This window comes from Delphinus delphis, chromosome 5 (assembly GCF_949987515.2).
Source record: "Delphinus delphis chromosome 5, mDelDel1.2, whole genome shotgun sequence".
In the NCBI taxonomy this organism is placed as follows: domain Eukaryota; kingdom Metazoa; phylum Chordata; class Mammalia; order Artiodactyla; family Delphinidae; genus Delphinus; species Delphinus delphis.
This window is the reverse complement of record NC_082687.1, coordinates 18,774,281-18,798,547: the sequence shown is the minus strand read 5'-3', so window position 1 is coordinate 18,798,547 and position 24,267 is coordinate 18,774,281. Positions and strand designations below refer to the sequence as shown.

General features: G+C 37.9%; 1 protein-coding gene across 2 annotated transcripts in view; it reads left to right on the top strand.

The window, feature by feature from the left end:
• PPP3CA (protein phosphatase 3 catalytic subunit alpha) overlaps positions 1–24,267 on the top strand; it is a 298,669-nt gene that overhangs the window by 264,094 nt on the left and 10,308 nt on the right. For both annotated transcript variants that reach the window (XM_060012044.1, XM_060012043.1), the window contains exons 10-11: positions 1,451–1,525; positions 19,406–19,490. In XM_060012044.1, the coding sequence (XP_059868027.1) occupies positions 1,451–1,525; positions 19,406–19,490 (160 nt within the window). The remainder of the gene's footprint in view (positions 1–1,450; positions 1,526–19,405; positions 19,491–24,267) is intronic.

Sequence of the window (24,267 nt, the reverse complement as noted above, 5' to 3'; positions counted from 1 at the left end):
GAATCTATGAATTGTCAGCAAAGAAGTCTTCCCTTCCAACACCAAAATAAGTCAAAAGTAAATTTTAATACTTTCTGATAAATGTTCCCAGTACTACTCCGTGTCACCACTTCCTCGCACCCATCAGATCGCAGCGTGGACACAGAAGCACTGAGAATCCTGACAACTACCCTTGAACACCCTTCATTTTGGTTGTTTCCATTAATTATTCAGATTTTGAACATCTGTTATAAAAGAATGTATTAATATATTCGTGTACATAATTTACGTTTTTTTCTTTTTTTTTTAACTTTATATTTTATACTGGAGTATAGCCAATTAACAGTGTTGTGATAGTTCAGGTACACGGCGAAGGGACTCAGCCACACGTATGCATGTATCCATTCTCCCCCAAACTCCCCTCCCATCCAGGCTGCCACATAACATTGAGCAGAGTTCCCTGTGCTATACAGTAGGTCCTTGTTGGTTATCCATTTTAAATATAGCAGTGTGTACATAATTTACTTTTGATAATTAAACTGAAGCTCTGAGTTAATGTTGGCTCCAGTGAAGTTTTACTCTTTATCATGTATCTTCAATGCTAGAAAAACACTGATTTTAAAAAGTAACTCTTGAAGAAATAGTGGACAGGCTTCTTTTCACATTCATGATAGAACCCAACCTAATTTTTTAAAACGTTCAATGCAAATAACATGTAACTTAGTGTAAAGTGTTGCAGTACTGATTTTCTGTGTATAATGCTTTTATACAGCCCTCTTATAATCTATTTACTCAAGTAAATTTCTTATTAAACTTACCTGAGCTTCATTTGTAAAACCTTTTTGAAAATGAAGCTTAATGTTGTATATGTGTATATATATGTGTATGTATATATATATCTCAACACATTCATTTTTTAAAATCAATATTCTCACAACTACCTCAAATATATTAGTTCATAAATCATCAGTTTTTCTTAAACACAAAACCACATTTCTATCACTATTCTGGGTTCTCTGGGGGACTAAAAAATTTAAAAAAGAGATCTAGCATTCACTCGATCCCTATGAACATAAAGTTTATAATCTGGTCTAAATCTAGCAGCATCATTGTACAAATAAATAAAAATTCAAAAGTAACCATTTTCTCCTTCCTAGATTATAGTATATTCATATCCACATTTTTCTTTTGTCCACTGTCTATTGACCTATAGCTGGTAAATGTTACCATTAGATTTTGTAGGCATGAGCTAATAATTTTAAAAATATAAAGTCTGCATAGAAATACAAAGCCTGTTATCTTTTATGGTCTGAATTTTATAGAAACTACTTGCAGGAAGTTCCATCTTCAATATAGGTAAGAATGTTATTGCTAAGCCTGGTCATTAACAGTGCCAGAGTCATAATTAAGGTTATAGTAGAAAATGTAGACTTTTTTTTCCTTTCTTTCTTTCTTTCCTTTTTCTCTTTAGTGACTGAGATGCTGGTAAATGTCCTCAACATCTGCTCAGATGATGAACTGGGGTCAGAGGAAGATGGATTTGATGGTAAGAGCCTTGAGCCTTTGTGCTAATGCTATTTGCCAAGTAATTACTTGGCGTCCCGTAGGTAACCCTAAGAATAAATTTCTAAGATTTAGATGTGTAAATCATAACATACTGCTGAGAATGAAAGATATTATTATATTTTCTAGTTGCTTTGAAAAAATGCAAGAAAAAACTTGAGAGAATTTTCCCCTTACCCTGAAAACATAGTTGAAGCTGTGAACTACTTTAATAAACATCTTTCGGTAGCTCACATTGCTAAGTGAGTTTTTTGGTTCTTTTAGTGAGGTTGTTTCTGTCAATTATTCAAATTTTGATGTCTATGATAAAAGAAGATACTTACACATTGGTGTATTGGTATTTATGTCAACCCCAATGTTTTTTCATGCCTATAATAATCAATGAATAAGCTATGAGGTTTTTTATTGTTGTTTTTTAAGATACTATTTGGTATTCAGTTACCCTTGAAGAATACACTTTCTATAAAAGACAAAAGATTCATGAGGTGAATGAAGATAGAAAAAATGACTCTGGCTCTTACAAAAGGACCCCAAAATGAATGGAAATTTACAAAAAAAATGTAGTTGGAGGACGAAAGTGCAAAGTTCACTTCCATAAACATTTACTAAGTACCTGCTCTGCACAGGGCACTCGGGATTCCAAAATGCATTAAAGACCTAAGAAGAAGTTGCAGTCTGGTTAGAGAGACGGATGCGTAAACATTATAATATCAATAAAATAAGTAAAGGGGGAAGGTAGCAGTGGAAACTAGATATTGTGGCAAGTTTAAATTGATAAAATTTTTACCTTTAAAAACTGCACTTGGGTAAAATGAAGCAAGAATGTGGCCCTTTCCAAAAGTTACTATCTGAACAGCATGGTTTAATATTTACTTGGGCTTAATACAGGTCACATCTATGAATGCAGAATACCTAACTCTGTAGGCAAAAGTAAAATAAAAGTGTCCGTACACTCATGTAAATAGAGAGTATATGCTTAGGTAAATTTAAAGTGTACAATTATTCCTACCATCTCATGGTTTAAGTAAGAACTTACTTAAGTAAATATATTGATATATTTTAAAATATTCAGAAGCTCAGTGGGTAGTCTGTGCTTTATCCAGATTCTAGATGTTTCATATGTTATAGCCACAGTTTACCATCATTAACTTTTCCAGGGTAGTGATATCATTTAAGAGATGTTAATCTTCCTAGTGGAAGATTAGGAAGAGGCTATTTTTTCCTCAGGAAAGAATACTAATCGGGTAGAATCTAAATCTTAAAAGAATCTTAAATCTTAAAAGAATTAAAATCTTAAAAGAATACTAATCTGGTGGAATCTAAATCTTAAAAGTCAACAGACATTTTGCACGGCTTTCACTATGTTCCTGTTATTCCTCAAAAGAAAGATTAATTAGCATTAATGCAGTGATGCATCTCTGTTAATAGATCTCTGTTTTAGTCAGGTTTATTGACCAATAATTATAGTATAGACAACATATTAAATATACAACATATGGTATATTCAATAGAATAAGTAAACCTGCATATAACTGTAATTATGTTAACCCACTCATTCAGCAAATATATATTGAGTACCTACTGTGTGCTTCCAGGTCCTATAGCCAAAAGTATCTGCACATTTCAACAGTGCAAGTAGTATTACCAAGACCACCTCAGTGTTTACTTCACTTATAGTGAGTTCTCTTTATCCACCCATTCAGTCACTTACATGAAAGGATATATTTTGGAACTTCCTCTGCTTTAAAATTACTAGTTCCAGTCAATGTACTGTGCTCATCAGCAGTTGCTTTTAAGCTTGTTTATTCCAATGATAGGAGTGCATGTCCTTTTCAAGGCACTTGGAAGAATTTTTTCTTTCTAAGCAGACCAGTGAAATCTTACTACCATGCTTAAATCTTAGGTTAGTCCTGCAGAGAAACAGCAGGACTAAAATATGGGATTTTTCAGTTCAAATCTCACAAATTTACCCTCTAAGGAAAAAAAAGAAAAGAGAAGTAAAAGTTTTAATTAAAAAATATGTTTAGGGCTTCCCTGGTGGCGCAGTGGTTGGGGGTCCGCCTGCCGGTGCGGGGGGCACGGCTTCGTGCCCCAGTCCGGGAGGATCCCGCATGCCGCGGAGCGTCTGGGCCCGTGAGCCATGGCCGCTGAGCCTGTGCTCCGCAACGGGAGAGGCCGCAACGGTGAGAGGCCCGCGTACCGCAAAAAAAAAAAAAAATGTTTAGGGCTTCCCTGGTGGCGCAGTGGTTGAGAGTCCGCCTGCCGATGCAGGGGACGTGGGTTCGTGCCCCGGTCCGGGAAGATCCCACATGCCGCGGAGCGGCTGGGCCCGTGAGCCATGGCCGCTGAGCCTGCGCGTCCGGAGCCTATGCTCCGCAACGGGAGAGGCCACAACAGTGAGAGGCCCGCGTACCGCCAAAAAAAAAAAAAAAAAAAAAAAAAAAAAAATATATATATATATGTTTAACTTAGAATATTATACATTTCAGAGTAAATCATCAGAAATGTTCTTTAGTGCTTTATTTTAACACGGCACAAAAATTATGGATTTCCTCAAAGGTACTCAAAGAACAACTTATAAATCTTCCCAGAACTCTTTAACTCTTTTTGGAACAATAGTTTATTGAGAACATATATTTAAGTTTTTTTTTTCCTTTTTGTGTGATATTATTTTCAACCTCAGGATAAAAGTTCCAGTTCTCCCACCCTGTTCCTCCTGCAGGCAGCCTGCAGAGTCTGTCTCTCTCTGGAGGCTGGCCCTCTGCTCTGCCTATCAGGCTCCTGGGCTTGTGGTTGGCTCCAGAGGTGAAAGCAGGAATCAGAAGACATCAAAGGACTTAATTAAAGCACTTCCTGCTCTTTCTAAAGGGGAGCCATCTCTTGATGAGTCCTTATCAAACCCTTCTCAATATTTTGCTTAGTATCCAACTTCAAGCTGCAAAATCCAAGGCAGTAATGGTGCCTTTACAGCCCATGCCTATCTGTGTATCTTATCCAGTTGACTTCTTTGTGTTTATAAAGTCTATTGCAGACAGAAATTCTCCTCCTATCCTTGAGGAGTATAGGTGTGGGATTAATTTTGCTTCTTTTCTATGTTCTGTCAGCTCCCCTTTACCACTTAACGGTGACAATGGCAGCAGCTAACACTTATGTGTTAGGCATCATTCTAAGTCATTTATATGTATTAACTCTTTGCTAATTGTACCTTTTGACCAACAAAAATTTGTAATTATTAACTATCATTTACTTTAAGGAAATTTTCTAGGTTATTTATGTTATCTCTAACCCTCAAAACAACTTTTTGACATAGGTGCTATGATTATCCCAGTTTTACATATGAAGCTAGACAGACTCAGGGCAGTGAGGTTAAAACCTAAGGTCACAGAGTTAGTGAAGTAATGGAGCCTGGATTCAAACCAATGTCTGCCTGGTTCTCAGGCTCTTGAACTTTCCACAACCTGTGATTCCAGTGCTTGAATTTTTTTTTTTTTAAACAGCATGATGCTTTTTTGTTTTTAACAGAACAACACTAATAGCTAAACTTACACTTTAGTTCGTTCTGTTAAACATCCATAAAATTACAAAAAAAGATTTTTACATTATTATTAGGCCATGAAAGCCAAAGCAAATAAAATAGTTTTGTGCTACTCTGTTAACCTCAATTTACTCCAAGAAGTTATGTGTTTGATAATGTGAAAAATTGTATTGTATCTGAGCAGACAAAGAGTCTCCTGGCTCGCCTAGGCTTCTGCTGGGTAGAAATCATGTCATGAATCTCTCCTCCTTAGCTTCTGCCTTACAAATAAAGGAATTTGATAGCCTATCTAGAAAAAGATCACTGTTTTATATTGGTCGATGGTTCCTTTATGTTGAAAATAAAATACTAAACTTCTTTTATCTTGAAAAGTTTTGAAGCACTTTAATGCCAAGTGATGTCTTTTGAGGATCTAGTTTATATGTATTGGGGTCTTTGATTCCTGTTTCCACTTCTGATTTTGGATGATAAAATGATAGTCTGGTTTCAATTTGGGTTTGTTATTCACCAGAACATTTCAAAGAAGGAAGAAATCCAAGTAGATGTATCTCATTTGGTAGTTGATTCTCATTAAGGAAGAAGACTCATTTCAGACCAAGGATTAGTAAGTGATCCCAAAGTGTTGGCAGGGGGTTGGGGGGAGCTGACAGAAATCAAGCAAACTGCATCACAGAACTTTCTTTACTGTTCATTGTTATAATAAGGAAGTCTGAAATAGCAGTAAGTATTAGAAACCTAATGACAGTTTCATGAGTTAGAAATATTTATTTGGAACTTTCTTTTAGCTCTAAAATCTTAGACTCTGAGATCACTTTATCTATCTATCTATCTATATACAAGTTATATTTGAAACTATGATATGTGATAAGTCTGGCTAACAGGAAAGAATTGTGGAGGTAAAACTGAAATCCTGTAGAATAAGAAAGGAAAGAAAAAAATAATAAAACTAATACATTTTAAGCCAAATATAGTTTCAGGCTGCCCTGGAAAGACTTAATATTAAATTAGAATTTATGTCTCTGTTTTCATCTAAGGAGCAAACCACATGGTGGAACTCTTATCCTTTATCCACATTTTTGCCTTATCCTAATGTTAACCACAGGCAAGTCACTGAATATGGGATCAGAGCAGTTTTTTGCATGCCTCTACGAAACCATCTAAATTGTATACAAGAAAATTATCTCCCATCATCTGCTTTGAATTATTAGATAATTCTTCAGATCTAATATCACGGGTTCCAGAGTGTCTCCCCACTGCTTTCTGTTTAGCTTTAAAAAGCCATACAGAACTTTTTAAAGTACAAAGTTGGGAATTAGTAGGACTAGCGTGGCATCTTATGGGTCCTTGAGGAATACCACTATATAGGGTTCGGGTATATCATTTTCTACCGAAGCTGTATATATTTGCCATGATGAATGTTTGAGATGAATTTCATCTTAAAAATTCCCTCTGCTTTGTGCCTCTGGCAGCACATTCGCTAAGAGCCATTAGCTTAGAGCTCTTCGTGTGGCTGTAATTATTGTCATTTCTGAGCAACTCATTTCAGCATCTCATATTTCATGTTCCCAATGTGAAAAAAAGTTGTGTGTCTGATAATAATTGGCAGTTTGGGAGAAAAAATATGACATGTTAATATAAAAATTACAAAGAAATGTTTAGACATACAAAAAGAGAGCCCTCAGCAGCACTGTGGCGACATGATTCTTGTTCTATCAACTTTGAAGCATAACCTGCCATTGGTGAGCAGAGGAGTAACATCATAAAAGCAGTGTCTGAGAAACAGCAAATACTTTCCCCAAGAAAATGCTTGGAGAAAGAACAAAGGATTAGTTGGGGTATAATTTAGGAACTTAACTATTTCAAAGTTGAGGTGACTAGATCGGAACAATGATAGTGTTAATAATAAAAGGAAAAGGAGGCTTCCCTGGTGGCGCAGTGGTTGAGAGTCCGCCTGCCGATTCAGGGGAGACGGGTTCGTGACCCGGTCCGGGAAGATCCCACATGCCGCGCAGCGGCTGGGCCCGTGAGCCATGGCCGCTGAGCCTGCGCGTCTGGAGCCTGTGCTCCGCAACGCGAGAGGCCACAACAGTGAGAGGCCCGCGTACTGCAAAAAATAAATAAAGGAAAAGGGAGATATTCTAAAGAGCTGGGCTTACAACTATGGTATCAGTGGGGCAAAGGGAACAAAAGTGGATTTGGACGGTTCAAACCTCAGTACCTAGGAGGATGAGAACACTTACGGAAAAACTTCATCCGTTTCAGGGAGAAAGGAGTTCAATGACAGACATGAGTTTGAGTACACACATGACTCTGGAAATGCCCAGGCAGGATTTGGAAATGGAACCCTGGAGACTGGGGACAAAATCGGGTCTGGTGACAGAGGCTTTGAATTAAAAGTCACAGCCGAATCTACTAAGAGTCAAACAGGCCTCCAAAGTTACTGATGTGGAAGGAAATATCAGAAAATTGAGGACCAATCTGTAAAATTATCCCTTCTTTATGAAACTGGAGAAAAAAGACAAACAAGTGAAAGAGAAAGGAGTGATGAGGGAGACAGCGTAAGAACCAGGATTGTGGAGCAGTTCAGGCAGCAGCTATTTTAAAATATTTGCACCAAATGCAGAAAAATTACTGTGAGATATAAGTCTGACCAGAAAACCAGAAAGTGAAATATTAGGGCATAACTTTGTCAGATAACAGATTATTGAAAAGAGGCAAATAGCAAACTTTGTTTTCATTTTTATAATAGCTAAAATAGAAAATTGAAATCATTTTTTAGAAGGCCAAAAACTAAAATAAAATTCAGAGTACTCTAATTTTGATACCATGTTATATTTCTATCTTATATTTTTATTTCCATGTCAAAGTATTTATTCATGAAATATCTTTTTCTGTGTATTCAGTGGCAAACAAACACATGGCCTCCGCCTTCACTAAGCTGAGAGTCCAGTGCAATAAGGAACCAATTTTCAATATGCTGGTCTCACAGAGGATTTAGAGGCTTGCAGGAAGGGGTGTGAATTGGGATAAGATATTTATAACTGAAGGAGGAAACATAAAGGACACCTTTCTTGTTCTCTTGTACTTCTGACAAGGGAAAGAAAAGCACTTTATGTATTTTACTGCTTTAAGAAGTATGGCCGTGTGAGAAATCCATTTAATTTTTCCAGAAAATTATATGCAAAGATGGGTATCAGTTCACCAGTGTTAAGTTCTCTTATCTTTTAAAAATAACTGAGTTTGCATGATGTAATTGGAGAAAGGAAAGGATGACATCTATAAAAAGGAAGATTAGTCAGTATTTTGTAAAAGGCTTTGTAGTTGCTTGTCAGGCTTTTGTTCCAGTTTATGGTTGATTTTTTTCAATTACTTAATATTTCAATGTGTAATTTAGAGGCTAAATCATTTTTGTCACTATAAACGTATCCTTGGTACTCTGTACCCTTTATAGTACAGGTAACTGCTTTTTTTCATCAGGGTTGTGCTATAAAAAGGAAACAAATAGTTATATCCAGTATATCGTTAAAACTGAAACATGTCTAAAAAAATACACAGACATTTACTAGGTACTAGGGTATGACCTCCCATCATATATATGGCCATTGATATTTTGGGGCCGGGACTATCAAACAAGGTACCTGGTTAACCGTCATACTGTAGTCAGTATCATCAAGTCTGACTTATATGTGATTACAATAATTAAAATCTTTTTAAGTTGCCAATTTAAATGATACAGTAACATAGACATTAAAAGTACTGCTTTCTCTTCTTATTGTACTACATGATTTTGCACAAATGAGTTATATTAGCTGGCATAATTTTCACATTGCACAGAAGTGCAGACTTTGGGGCTTCCCTGGTGGCGCAGTGGCTGAGAGTCCGCCTGCCGATGCAGGGGACACGGGTTCGTGCCCCGGTCCGGGAAGATCCCACATGCCGCAGAGCGGCTAGGCCCGTGAGCCATGGCCACTGAGCCTGCGTGTCCGGAGCCTGTGCTCCGCAATGGGAGAGGCCGCAACAATGAGAGGCCCGCGTACCGCAAAAAAAAAAAAAAAAAAAAAAAAAATAGTGCAGACTTTGCAGAACAAACTAAATGTTAAAAAAAAACAGTCATTTCCCTAGTAGAGCTAATTGGTTGCATAATGTCCACCATTGGCTAAAATGCTTGCAGTAAATAAAAGTTTATACTGTATTCCATAGACACCTGTACTATACACATATACAATATTCACAGTTTTAAAAATCATTGTTTTTTTGTAGCATTTGAGTTTTCCTTCAACTTATGGTGACATTGGCCAACTTATATTAAACATTAGCTATTGCATATCTAAGCATACACTTGGATTAAATGTATTTATAAAATTTATTTGAGAAGGAAGTCCATGTTGTATACTAAGAAGGGAAATAAGCATGGGCTTTATAATCCTTAATGTATTCTTTAGCTGAAAGGTATTAAAGTAGAGAGCTCTCTTTTTTCAACAAAGGCAAAGATTTTGTGTATATGTATGTCTCTATATTTTAGAAAAACTTCACTTCTCACACACAAGGTTGAGGTAATTGACATATGAAAGAAGTGTTCTTCACAGAGAGAAGTATAGGGGGTAATGTCAGCTTGCTGAAAATTGATACCATAAGAAAATAAGATCCAGTTTTCATGCGTTTTTGGCAGAGCTTACGTGCTTCTCTTTGTACTAAAGCATTTTATGGGTCCAACTTCTTAATCTGAAGGTTGTACTTATATGAGAATAATTAATAATTGATTGAACAACAGCAGACAGTCGTTGTAAGTCTGAAGTTTGTAAAACATTCTCTTTATAGTTGTTTGATCTCAGATGGCAGGTTTAAAGGCCATATGAAAAAGTTTAATGAATGCTCAGAAAATCTAAAGTTTAAAAATATTTTTCTATGAGGGTAATCTATTTTGGCTCTCCTAAAAATCCCTTTTATTCCTTCATCTTTACTCCTAGCTTACGAGAAGCTATGAAACTTTCTTCCAGTTTTTCTTAGAATTTTAAAGAAATAGATATCTTGATTTTCTTTGGTCAGCCCATCTTTGTGAAGCGGTCTGTTTTTTTGCCTCAAAGCAAAGCCAGCAGCATCCTGGATTCTCCCCTTCTCCCCTAGTGAACTGGCCATCATCTGGGGCCCAGCCTTTAGCCTGGTTGGCACAAAACACAACTGGGGCCCCAACTTAGGCAGCGTGATATTAATGAAGATCACACAATCAACCTTTTAATTTACAGTGAGAAATGTAACTGTTAGAAGAACTGGAATATTCACTTCTGCACAAGCACTTCCTTCTTCTTAATAGAAAGAGCAAACATTTTTGAGTGTTGTACACCAATGATCTATGCTAAGTGCCTCAGCAGATAGCACAGTACCTGGCACTTGTGTTTGTTGAATGTTGAGAATGACAGAACGAATTAACTTAGGTAATTCTTCCACCCACCTGGGAAGTAGATCACCAGCCTGCTACTGTAATGAATCCTGGTTTGGGCTCCCCACTTCCCAGCTGATGACCTTAGGTCGACAACTTACCAAGCGAAATAATACAAATAAAGCACTTAGAACCTTCCTCATTTTTTAGATGAGGAAGGTGAGACTTACAGAAGCTTAGTAATTTATCCAAGGTAGCACAGCCTGTAAACAGGGGAGCTGAGACTCAATAGGTCTTTTACTCCAGAACACAAGTTCTTCACCACTGTGCTATTCTGCCTCTCACATGCCAGTTTATTCATTTGTCTTAAAAGAAGTCGACGAGCCAGGTATTTATGATCTGAAGTCTTGCTGTAAGGCCAGAACACAGAAAGGCCATTGGCCCCTGGACAGTACTTCCCTAGACACGTCAGATGTTTGCCTCGGCTGCTCTTCTTTCTTATGCCTCTGTAGCTGACCAGTACAGTTTTTGACTGGCATATCCCTTTCCTCTGATAAGATAATAATATATTTCAGTGATGTTAAAGTCTCACGACCTGGGAACCATTCTGTCTGTTTCAGTTGCCTCTGCAGGCCTGTGCACTGATCATTGCCCAGAACCTAATGCTCATTTCCCTATTTACCTTTTTGGGCAAAATCTTCACTACATCCCCCCTGTACTGACAAAACACCCTGCCTAGTTCTTGAATAGCATCAGAAGATCTTCGAGTGGCTTTATTTCACATCAGCTCAGTACATGCCAGCACCTTGACCATCCTCTTCTGTCAGACGACTGGAGCAGTATTACGTCTTTCAGCCTGCTTTTTTGTCGTGCTGTCAAATGGTACTCAATTAGCTTTCTGTCTAGGGTATAACACATGGGACAATCAAACATGATATTTTACTCTATTGGTTTATTTTTTCCTTCAATTTCTGTAATTTCAGAGATAACATTTAAATATCATTCTACTATTTGATAAATTTATAAATCCGTAAGTGTCCAGAATTAAATTCTGGTCTAAATGCTTTCTTCCAGCATTTAGCACGTATGCACAATTAGGTCCTTAATAAATACCTTTTTCAACTGTTAAATCCTCATCTATATCCAAAATAATCCTGACAGACGAAACATCCAGGCATTATGATTGTTTCTCCTACAGACAATACATCTACATCATTAGCTTGACCTTTGTTGTTTCATTTCATTTTGCTTTTATTTTCATTGCCAGTTGATGCATTTCTATTATGATACAGAGTTCAATCCAAATGAGATTTCACATGCTATTAGTTTCTACTTTGGTAAATATAAATAAACTGAAATGTCCTCTGTAAGGCATAGGCTGAATATATGATAGTTTCTTGAAACATAGGCTGAATATATAATAGTTTCTTGAAAAATCAACGAAGCCTCCTAGTCTACCTTAAAGTCTTTAATTTTTACCCAAGTTATAATCATGCTTATAGCCAATTGCTGCGAGTCTACCAAGGAATTATTGAACAGATGGAACGCAATGTCTCAGAGAACAAAAGTCCATGGAATCAAATTAGCGCTTGGAAACGAAAGTATCTTTTAACTACATATCTAAGATAACCAGGTAATGACAGTTAGTCGACATGTGGGAGCGGTCTGTACATTTTTAAGACTTCCTATCTGAAGAATCCAGTTATGTTTTATGACAAGAGAAGGTGGAAGAAACTGTCTAGGCTGTACTGGCCTTTTTGAAAATCCATTACACAGAAGAGTCTTTTTATTCAAAAAAATATATTTTTTCAAGGAGCTGCCGCTTTCAAAATGACATATAAGACAGAATAGCCTTATGCCAAATATCACACCATCGTAGATGCTATTACATGCTGAGATTTTAGTTGAGCTAAAAAGCATATGGAAGAAATTCAGAATATGTGGTTTGGAGTGATTTGGAATGAGTAGCCATTATGTCCCAGTTTTATCACCTATGGGTATGTACTATGCTATTGTTAGAATTAAAATTAGAAAGATATTCCAAATATTTTAGGTTGTAATCCTCAAAAAGATGAATTTTTACAGAGATTTTTAAAATTTATTATCCTAAAGGTGTTTTTCTCTGTCTAATAGAGTAACCTGCATAAGCATTCATATAGCTATTATGTGAGGGGCAGCACCTCCAGGCTCTTTGGACTAGATTTAACCAGCACTGAGCCTAAATGGATCAGCAATGCAGGATTCTCAAGTCATGGCTGGTGACAACTGTCACCTCTAGAAAGTGATTAATCTAATACTTGATAGAGCAGCTGTCTTCATGCCAGAATATTTGGACCATTGGGGTTACCCAGAGAAGTTTCAAGAGGAGTAAGGGAATCTATTTTCACATCCTCAGTTTCCATATGTCCTCATTCCTTAAAATGATCAGCCTGGGAACTCATCTGAGCTGCAAGGCTCACTGCAGCCTCTCCTTTCCCACCTCTTCTTTCTCAGTTGCTTTTCTCTCATTTTAACAAAAAGGCATGGGTCTCCCTAAACATAGTCTCTATGAACACTGCCTGGAGTACTAAACAAAGAGACGTTGGAACAACTCAATGCGTAGGAAGTCTCCTTAATCAAGGCAGTGTAACCGCCCTCCCATCTTTATCATTAAGGGATGCATTCCAATCAAATTACATTTCTATGTTTTTTAAATATTCATAAAAATTTATCATATGTTTGTGCTACTTAGCTCAGTTATGTACTACTAATAATTGATATTGATTACAAAGGAACTTTGAAGGCTTAGGACCTTATTGTCTCAGGAAATTTTAAAAAACACATTTCATTTAAATTTCTAAACATATTTTTGGCAGCAAAGTATAATGTGATAAAAATATTTTAAAGTATAAATATATAATTCACTAAAATAAAATCAGGAAAATGGAAATGCAATTTCAAAGAGAAAAGGACTACTGTAAGATTTCTAAATATCAATGAATGTCTTGTTCATGGGTTTTTTTCTTTAAATGGATGATGGTAGGATGAAATTGCTATGATATTTATATGCCATTGATTTTTAAAAGAAGTAGTATAGTCATTTCATTTTAAAATGGCAATGTTTACATTATATTGCTTACAATTATTTAAACTCGGAGGTGAGAATAGTATTCTTTGGAGGATATACTTTTGTAGATGCATGAGTAAAAAATGTAAAGACCACAGTTTTAAAGCCAGTCCATCAGAATGAGCACAATTTCTCAGTGCTTATGGTGCTGTCCCTAAATCCCAGGACTCAAGGGCTTGGTGGTGTAGAAAAGTATAATGAAGCACTTGTCAAGTTCACCACAGCCAAGGGCAAAACTGGGTAGATGTTTAAGTAATTTCTGGATAGCCTTGCTTGGTTGAGGTATAGTTGCTCAAGGTCTGTTATTTTTAAACTAGGTCAGAGAAAGAAAAGACAAGAAAATAAGGTTTGGGGATTATAGTACATGTTTTGGCCTCATAGCCTTAATGGGGGTCAATTTGGGATATGTGTTCTCCCAGATAAGACCGTCTATATACTTATAATTTCACCATCATTTGTAAAGAGCCATAAAGACCAATTATGCAAGGTTTTTAGAGGTATTTGAAGACATATTCTGCCTTTGCCTTATATCATATTTCAAAGTGCTGATTTTGGAAGGAAAACAAACTAATTTTTGTCTTTAATATAACACAACAAAAGATATTTCTTATCTCAGCACCTTATGCTTTGTTCCATCAATAACCTGTATTCAAATTCAGTAATTGCCCTATGGTGTCGGAAAATAAAATCTGGAGACATGTCTAAACTCTGCTTAAAAATAATGAGTCACAATCAAACTTTACTTTCAAGTAGAATAGGCTTCTTACAGAGATGAACTTTGTTATCTTTTTAAAAGTTTGAAAAGGTGGTGAGTTTTCTGTAATATTTTCTCAGAATTTGAATTAAAAGCTTTAAGAGATTTGAAGCTTGCCAGCAAAACATAGTTCTTAAAATAGATCTTTCTTTTGAAAAAGCGTGAAATGTTAATGTATATACACTCCTTTTAATATAATATATTTCATTTAAAGATATGTGCTATGGATACACTTGTATTAGTTAAAAGTCCTTTAAAGAAAGAAGCCTAAATAATAGCAAAACATTTGAAACCAATATAATAATGAAGTGGAAATTTTCTGCTACTTTTTCCATTAAAGAGGAAGCAATTCAATTTTTTGCAAGCTCCTTTTTCACCTTCTAATAATATGAAAATATTCCTCTTTTATAAGATATTCAAGTATAAAAAAGATTTTTTGCATGTATTTTTTAATGTTTTTTATTATGGTAAAAGTCACATAGTATAAAACGTACTAATTTAACCATATTTAACTGTACAGTTTAGTGGCACTAAGTACATTCACATTGTTGTGCAACTCTCACCATCATCCATCTCCCGAATTTTTCACCTTCCTAAACTGAAACTCTGTCCCCATTCCCTTATCTTACCAGTCCAGTTTCCCCCTGGAGATGGTTGGAGGAAGGAAGGGGTGAATATCAGTGCACTGAGAACTTTTCTTCATTGCCTCCTTTGGGAAACTCATGCATCCCCCATATAACACGAAGGAAGGGAGGGATGGAGAGACCTCTCTTCTTAAAGCTGCTCTCTCCCTTTTCCCTCAAAACCAAGCTTCTTCCAAATACAGTGGGGTTTTTTGACATTTTATTATGAAATGTTTCAAACATAAAGGAATGTTGAAACAATTGTATAGTCAATACACACGTACCCATCACTTACTTTCTACAATTAACATTCGATTATATTTGCTTTCTCACATCTCTGTCCCTGTATACAACCATCCGTCCATCTTTTTCTTTCTTTCTCTTTTCGTTTTTTTGAAGAGGGGCGGGTAAGTGCAAAGTAAGTTCTCTGTACCTCTGTGATAAATGCTAATGTCTAAACTTCTTATTTGTCCCTACTGCTATGCTAAAACCTTTACAATTTAGCCCCGGGCATGCCCTGCTTCTCTCCTCATTCTCAGCCTGCCCTCGCCCCAGTGAGGGCAAACCCCATTCACACCGGACTTCTGACCATCATCTGAACATAACATGGATTCTTGTGGCCTCCACATGCTTGAATATTCTCTTCCTTCTATGGAGAATTCTCCTTTCTCTTTAACTCTTATTTATCCTTCAGGATCCTTCAACTATTACCATTTGGGTGATTATTTTTCTCCAGACTATTCACATCTACTTCCAGTGGTAAATATTTAACAATGCTTCACTGCAGGGGGAAAAAGACCCTGGTTTGTAGCACTTGCAGGTTTTGTTGGTATAAATTCTCTTCCCTACCACTGGTTTCAAGCTACCAGTACAAAGTTACTGAACACGGAGCTAAGAAGAGATGTGCTCAGTCTACTGTCTAGCTGACAGCCACCGGCCCCACGCGCCACTGCTGCTTCCTCTCTAATACGTGTCACGGTGCGCTATGGGCGTTCACGTGATCTCCTAAAGCAGAGACCATGCTTTCCTCCTATTTCTGTTGCTAGCAGTTAGCACACGGCAGGCTATAGAACAGGATAGGATTCACAAGAACACTTTATGAATAAATGATTTGGGTAATAAATTGTATTCTATATAGCACTTTCCACACACTGCTAATTCAGTTAAAACTGAGGAATTATAGTAGTCACTCAATGGATGGATGGGGACCGTGGGCCATACAGAGCCAGGGTCTCTAATGCGTGGCAGGTAGCCCACGTGTAAGAACCTCTCTTCACCCTGGCACTTGGTTCCTCATCGCTGCGATGCTGCCGCAGTTTTCCAGTTCCCTTCAGAGGCTGGCAGCATTCACTCAGCAGGCCACTTGGCATACGTACCTTTCATACTTCATGAGAAGTCAGTAAGGCACTAAGTTAAGGTCAGGAAGTACACATGGTCAAAGCAAATCTTTAAAGATTCCCTTGGTCTGTACATTAGCCTTTGAGGAAAATGGAGTGTACCAGCGTGCCTAGATTCTGGAATTAGTAGCATAATACCCCAGGCTTTTTAAAAGAAGATGAGAACTTAAAAGGTGAAGGAAAAGAGAGGCCCAAAAAAGAAGTGATAATTATTTGAATGGAAATACAAAATGAAATTGTACTTAAAATTACTAATGTTTTTAAACTTAGGAAACATTGCCTTTCAGTTTGGGACTTTTGGGTTAAAATAAATGACTAGATTCTTCTCCGAAAAATAGTTAACAGTAGTTAACTATTAAAAATAGTTTAATGTAAAAGGTATTTTTTTGCACCTTTATTATTCAATATACTGAATTTTAAGTTGAGCTACTGTGGTATATTTCCACAACTTAAATAGAGCAAGTACCAAGAATGTTAAACATGACATTGTATTTGCATGTCACAGCTAGTAGAAGTCTGAAAACGTGCATTTTTTTTCCCTTGATCTTTCTATTGAATTATGGGCTGTGAGGATTTGCAATGGAACATAAGTATTTGAATAAGAGTTTTAATGATCTCTGGAAAATACCAAAAGCCAGGAATAGCAATACTAAATATACAAGGACCTTTATATCTGTACTTAATTCTTTCCTGCTACTGTTTATCTCCTTTCAGTTTGATTACATATTAACTCAGATATTGTATTTGGTTATTTTACTTTTTTGTGGGTTGTAAATGTGTGATATTCATTTTGATTTTGATTATTTGACAAATATTGAAGGTAATCCCCCAGAATGGAACTTTGAGATATTAGTTTTTAGTGTCTCTTCTTACTGTCTATGATTAAGTTAATTGACTTTTTGAGTAAATATATTCTAATTTTATAAAAGAAGTACTAAAACCTCTTACCTGGGTTATTGAGAAATCTAAAAGGAGACAGCATTCCTTCACTAAGAAAAGTGCTATAATATGCTGTGAACCACCATGTGTTGGGAGCACAACTATGAATACATAAAGTAAGACACCTGCTCTATACTCTCCAGTAAGTCATTAGGTCTGAAAAATAAGGAATGCTAAATGGGCTCAGGCTGTCAGAATGTTCATTTTACATTTAAAATTCCATATTTTATATGTATAGCTGATTCACTTTGTTATACAGCAGAAGCTAACACACCATTGCAAAGCAATTATACTCCAATAAAGATGTTTAAAAAATAAATAAATAAATAAAATTCTGTATTTTTTTTGAGCATCTTTCTGAGTACCAGCTCATACTGAGCTGAAAAGGATGGCTCTACATAATCTATTCCCCTTCCTTTCCTACTTAGTTTCTTGCTTTTCATTGCTCTGGTTATGGTTTTTACAAGTCCTTTCATGAAAATTTTCTGAGAGATTATCCTTCTTAGATATTTTTCACTTACTTGATTGTACATTTTCCCCCTTCTCATTTCTCTTAAATATATCCAATTTCGTTTCTAGACATTTAACTACTCCTTCTTGCTGCTTTTCTTGTTGTGCTTCTAAATATAGTCACCGTCTTGGGGGTTCTCCCACTCTTTCCATTCTTTGTGTCTGTTGGATTGATTTTTATGATCTGGCCGTACTGTTTTTGGAGACGGTTAGAATCTTTCCCCCTTAGCACATCATGACCTCTGAGTGGACTGGGTCAGTCAGACTGGGGAATATTAAACATAGAGTGGTAATAGCACACCAAATAAGTAAAGTGAAACATGATTTAACAGAATAACTGAAAAAAAAAATAGATAAGAAAACCAGTATAAGGAGATTGCTATACCACTTTTTTTTTCCTTAACAAATGTCCTTCAGGGAGTCTCCTGATGATAAATCATCTAAAATTCAAGCACAGAAACTTCAGACTTTCAAATGGTCTCTAGGACAGGTTTTATTATATGAAGAATCATAATTGCAAATCGTAGATAATAATAAATATTGTTAGAAACTCAGCATAAAGTATGAGGTAGGGCCTGCACACACGCCATTTTCTCCTCCAGTGTTTTGGCCAACAGAGTCTAATTCAAGGAAACAATTATGAATAAGAATCCATGTTTCCACTTGGTTATCAGAAAGACTGGATTGGAGAATGGCTTTCTCCCATATGGATTTAGACTTACTCCACTCATTTGCAGGCAGAATAGCTGGCAATACTAAGTTCTGGTTTGACAGATCATTATTTTTTAGCACCAAATGATTTTTCATTATCTGGATGGACCACAGTAGATTCACCTACTGAAGAAAATCTTGGTTGCTTCCATTTTGACAATTACAAACGAAGCTGGTATAGACATCTGTGGACAGGTGTTCATGTGGACATAAGTTTTCCACTCTCTTGGGTAAATACCAAGGAGCAAGAGACAGAACAAGCCCCACGTGCTTTTCAAGCTCCTGCTGGCATCGCTTGTGCTCATGTCGCATTGGCCAAAGCAAGACACATGGCCGAGCCCAGATGGGGAGTGGGGAGTTGTTGGGGGAAAATAGATGCAATCCAATTAGATGTGTTGGGGGATACCTGCTATGGTGTCATTGCCACTAGAGAAAAAGAAATGGACAAAAAAAGGAGCTGTTTGAGGGCTTTCAGATCAGAGAGAAGGTGAGAGGAAACCAGCTCCCTGGTACACGCTTTCTGGGGAATATCCATCCTGGTGACGCACTTCCTCTTCCTGCCAATGCACGTTCTCTTTGTGTAAACAGAAGAGAAGGGAGCTCAATCAGAAGAGAAGGGTAGGAACCCACCCCATCTGCTCAGTAAGTTTTCAGTTAGCCCTTTACCTCTCCCCTTGGAAATCTCAGAAGATGCTCTTTGGCATTTTGGGGACCTCTAATGTATCACAGGCAAGTATTCCTGCCTGGAAGCATAGACTTTTAAATTTGATTTCCAGATAAATCCTTAGAGGGGGAAAAAAAACAAACCTGGTTTGGCTTTTAACTGTAGTCTGTTATACATGTAAATTAGTAAACTAGTTAGAGTTAAATAAAAAGTCACCTGACTTCTCAACTCTGTTTTTAAAATATAGGTGCAACGGCTGCAGCCCGCAAGGAAGTGATACGGAACAAGATACGAGCGATCGGCAAGATGGCCAGAGTGTTCTCCGTGCTCAGGTGGGATCATGGTCCTCTGTTGCATTTGATTGTCACTCAGTAACATTTTAATACTTTAATCTGGTAATTTAAGTATTTTACTCGAAACTCTTTGCTTTTTCTTAATTATTTTTTAAAATGGAATTGTCAGCTCCTCACTGTTTTCGTCAGATGGAAATCTACTGAATTATTTCTGTAGAGAAAGCCTCTAAAGGGACTTTCACATTCCATCCCTCTATTTGCTGCAGGACTTTAAAACATTTATTTCACAATAGGTTGAACATGGTATGAAATGGAAAAGCTATTATAATCCTTTCTATTTTTCATTCTCTCTCTGTGGTAAAGATGAATTTATCAGGTGCATTCCACTAGATTTCTAGGAAATGAACAGCCATAAAGCTTGTTCATGTGAATCTATATTATTCTAATAAATCATTGAGAGAAAAAAGTTATTTAGTGTCTCAGTTCCCATATAGTAGTTATTTTTTAAATAGATCACGTATCTTGTTATTAAGCATGGGCTTAGAAAACACGTTTTCTTGAAGAGAATTAACTACACTTTTCTTCACTTAAATTCAGTTATCTATTCTTGGATAATACAAAGTATCTATATTTCTCTTCAAAAGATTACTTTAAAATACAGTATGATTAGGGCTTCCCTGGTGGCGCAGTGTTGAGAATCTGCCTGCTAATGCAGGGGACACGGGTTCGAGCCCTGGTCTGGAAAGATCCCACATGCCGCGGAGCAACTCGGCCCATGAGCCACAACTACTGAGCCTGCGCGTCTGGAGCCTGTGCTCCGCAGCAAGAGAGGCCGCGATAGTGAGAGGCCCATGCACTGCAATGAAGAGTGGCCCCCGCTTGCCACAGCTAGAGAAAGCCCTTGCACAGAAACGAAGACCCAACACAGCCAAAAATAAATTAATTAATTTAAAAAAATACAGTATGATTATATGTGACGAGTATCCAGTCAATTCACAATCACATTATTAACAAGGATAAATAGGAATATCTTGGGAGAAAGTCCATCTCCACACTGTATAATTTCATATCCTAATTTTTGCCAGATTCTTTTTTTCAACTCTTTCGTGGAGTAGCTGTACCGGCTCTTCTGATTTCTCCTTCTTGCTATTTCTATCCCACTCCTGGTAGAGTCACTAAAGAGTAATTAAGTGATTTGATACCAACAACAGGGAGCCGTGAGAAGGACGAAAAGCAGGATCATCCTTTCCCAAAGACACCAGATCAAAGTCAGTAATAGCTCTGCGGTAGCAGCCAAATCTTGAAAAGTCATGTTAAAGCTGAAAGTAGAGCATAGTTGCTCCCTGCGGCCTAATGAATGAGGCTGCCTTTGCTCTGATGCTTTTCATTCCTACTGAACTTGCAGGACTCATTCATTCATTCAAAATAAATATAACGAAACTTAAAGTAGCCATTATGTACCATGAAGCAGTACAGGGGGATAGCAGGTGAGAGGCGAGGCACTCATTCATTTTAGTACGTAGACAACAAAGGACTCTCTGAGTCTAGCATTTGAGCAAGTGTGGGGATGACCTTCACAAAGGTAGGGAGTAAGAGTGTTTAAGACAAAGGGAGGGGCTTCCCTGGTGGCGCAGTGGTTAAGAATCCGCCTGCCAATGCAGGGGACACGGGTTTGAGCCCTGGTCCAGGAAAATCCCACATGCTGCGGAGCGGCTGAGCCCGCGCGCCACAACTACTGAGCCCGCGCACCTAGAGCCTGTGCTCTGCAATGAAGAGCAGCCCCCGCTTGCCGCAACTAGAAAAAGGCTGTGTGCAGCAACGAAGACTCAACGCAGCCAAAAATAAACAAATTTATTTTTAAAAAAAAAGACAAAGGGAGGAGCAAGTACAAAGATCCTTGGATGGACACAAATTCAGCAGTTTTGAAGGCCAGCAGGGAGGCTGTGTGGCTAGAAAAATTGCCTTTGGGGGCAAAGGACTATGTGAAGATCATAAACTCAGCTGGTCCCTCTGCATAAACACTTGCTTATTTATCATGCCTCAGATTTCCAGTAAATGCGCTTACTTCCTTTTCTATCTGAAGTCTCTGTGAGGATAAGTAAAAACAGCTCCATCACTTCCAGTTGAAAGTACATTTAGGAAAAAAAAGGAGAAGCCTTTCTTAACATAAAACAAACTTCTTTGTATCTATGTTAGTCTTCAAACCATGTGAAAGTGACAGGAACAATGCTACAGAATCACAGATAGGTCTTAAAATTGGAAAGTCCCTCTAGCCCTCTGCATCTTGGTACGTAAGATGCAGTTATTCCCAGCGGAGAGTGGGTTCCATTTGAACCCAGTGATGATCAGTTACTTGATTAAGGTCGCACATATTGATAGAAAATAAAAACAAGGTATATTGTATTGCTCTCCTACAATAAAAGCATTTGTACAATACAGGGTGGTCATCCCTAGGGAAAAGTAGGATTGAGCATTAAATATGTACCGTATAGCGCATTAGGCAAAGTGGATACTCTGAACTAAAATGTCAGACATGTAGACAAGAAACTAATGTAAGGCCATGAGATGTGCTCTAAATACATGAAGAGGTGCTCTGCTGTGGAAGAGGTTGGGGAGGAGCCCTACTATTTCCTGAAAGGAATGTTCATGAAGAGGTTGCCATTGGCGGAGTGCTGTGAAGTTCAGGCTAGGTTCCATTAGCTGGAGAATTGTGGTGAAGGCATTTCTGGCAGCTGAGAAGTCCTCCTAGATCCTAAGGACCTAGGAGCAGTGTTTTACGGGGCGCTTGTTGAGGACCAGGTGCTGTATGCTTCATGGTGTACACATTTGCGAGGAGTCCACACGGCAAGCTTGCAAGGTTGACTTGACCTCAGTGAGGAAACAGAAACTGAAAGAGGATACGCAGTATGTCCAGACTCACTCAGTGAGTGATCAGTACTAAGGAGAATGGGAGCATGTGCTAACCCATGTGGAGATGTATATGTAATGACAGTCTGAAGATTGGATAGCAAGAGGACTGATGGGTGTCAGCACATTTAAGAAGCTATTGAAATAATCCAAGCAAAAGATGTTGAACTAGCTGTGGGTGGAGAGATGCAAGGGAAGAGGCAAATACAAGAAATTTGTGGAATGAGACATTTTAACATGTAATGGATGGATACGGATGGTGGTACACATTTGTCAGGTATAGCTGTCCGGCACAGTCCTTACATTTTGGTAATTTGCCATATTATAAGGGAACCAGAAACCTATCTTTCAGGAGCCCTTGCATTTAAGGTGCCACATGTTGCCTAGGATCCACCAATCAAACGAATACACGCAGAACTTCTGCTTCAAAGCGAACATCTTGGGGAAGCAGTGAGCAGGGAAGGCAGTTCCTCTGTCAGGTGGGAATCTGAGGGACCAAGAGTTGAAGAGCATCTTTCTCAGCATATTGGGGACTAATTACATGCCATTAGCCGGAGCTTAGGCGTTGGCTGTAAATAACAGTAAAGGATTCAGAAATCTAAAATGTGGATTAACACTGCCATTCTCCATCCTATTTTTCTTTGACTCCTTCATTTAGTAAATGTTTTATGAATCTCGACTATGTGCTAGGTGCTGTTCTGGTCTAGGTACTGTGGATGCAGCAGGAGCAAAGCAGACAGAAACCCCTTTCACATGAAGCTTTTCTAGCTAGGGTGGGGTGTAGTGGGCAGAGGAGCTCAAAAAAAAAAAAAAAAGCACCAAGGAAACAAACTGTATAGCTCTTCAGGGGTGATAAGTGCTTTAGATAAAAATAAAAGAGGGAAGGGAAGATAGGGCATAAGAAAGTGCATATATATATATATATATTTTTTAACATCTTTACTGGAGTATAATTGCTTTACAATGGTGTGTTAATTTCTGCTTTATAACAAAGTGAATCACCTATACATATACATATATCCCCATATCCCCTCCCTCTTGCATCTCCCTCCCATCCTCCCTATCCCATCCCTCTAGGTGGTCACAAAGCACTGAGCTGATCTCCCTGTGCTATGTGACTGCTTCCCACTAGCTATCTATTTTACATTTGGTAGTGTATATATGTCCGTGCCACTCTCTCACTTTGTCCCAGTGTCCATTGACAGATGAATGGATAAAGAAGATGTGGCACATATATACAATGGAATATTACTCAGCCATAAAAAGAAACAAAATTGCATTATTTGTAGTGAGGTACATATATTTTAAATAGCATTCTCAAGGAAGTCCTCACTTCAAAGGCAGTTTTCCAGCAGAGAGTTGGAGGCTGGGAGGGAGGGAGCCAGGCAGATACCTGGGGGAAGAGTGTGACAGAAAGGTGCAGAGCCCCAAGGTGGGGTGTGCTGGGTGCATGGTGAGGACCACGAAGGGAAGTGCGTGGTGGTAGGAAATGTAGTCCAAGAGATGGATAAGGATGGTAGACTGTGGGTTGGGAGCTAGTTTTTTAGGGCTCTGGTCAAACCTTTTAAAGATTTTGCCTTTCACCTTTAACGAGAGGAGAAACCATTGGCAGAGTTTTGCATAGAGGAGTGACAGGATCTGTATAGGTAGTAAAAGGCTCAGCCAGCTGCTATACTGAGAATAGATGTGGGAGGAGAGGGCAGGAGTGTGACAAGGATGGAGCAGAGAGACCAGTGAAGGGACTGCTGGAACCATCCAGGTAAGAGATGCTGGTGGTCCGAAAAGGAGTCAGTCACAGAAGGCCACCTGATTCCAGTCATGAGAAGTGTCCAGAAGAAGCAAATCTACAGAAAGCAGATGAGTAGTAATACAGCCTGAAAGAAATAGGAGCGCACGAGACTGCTTTGTG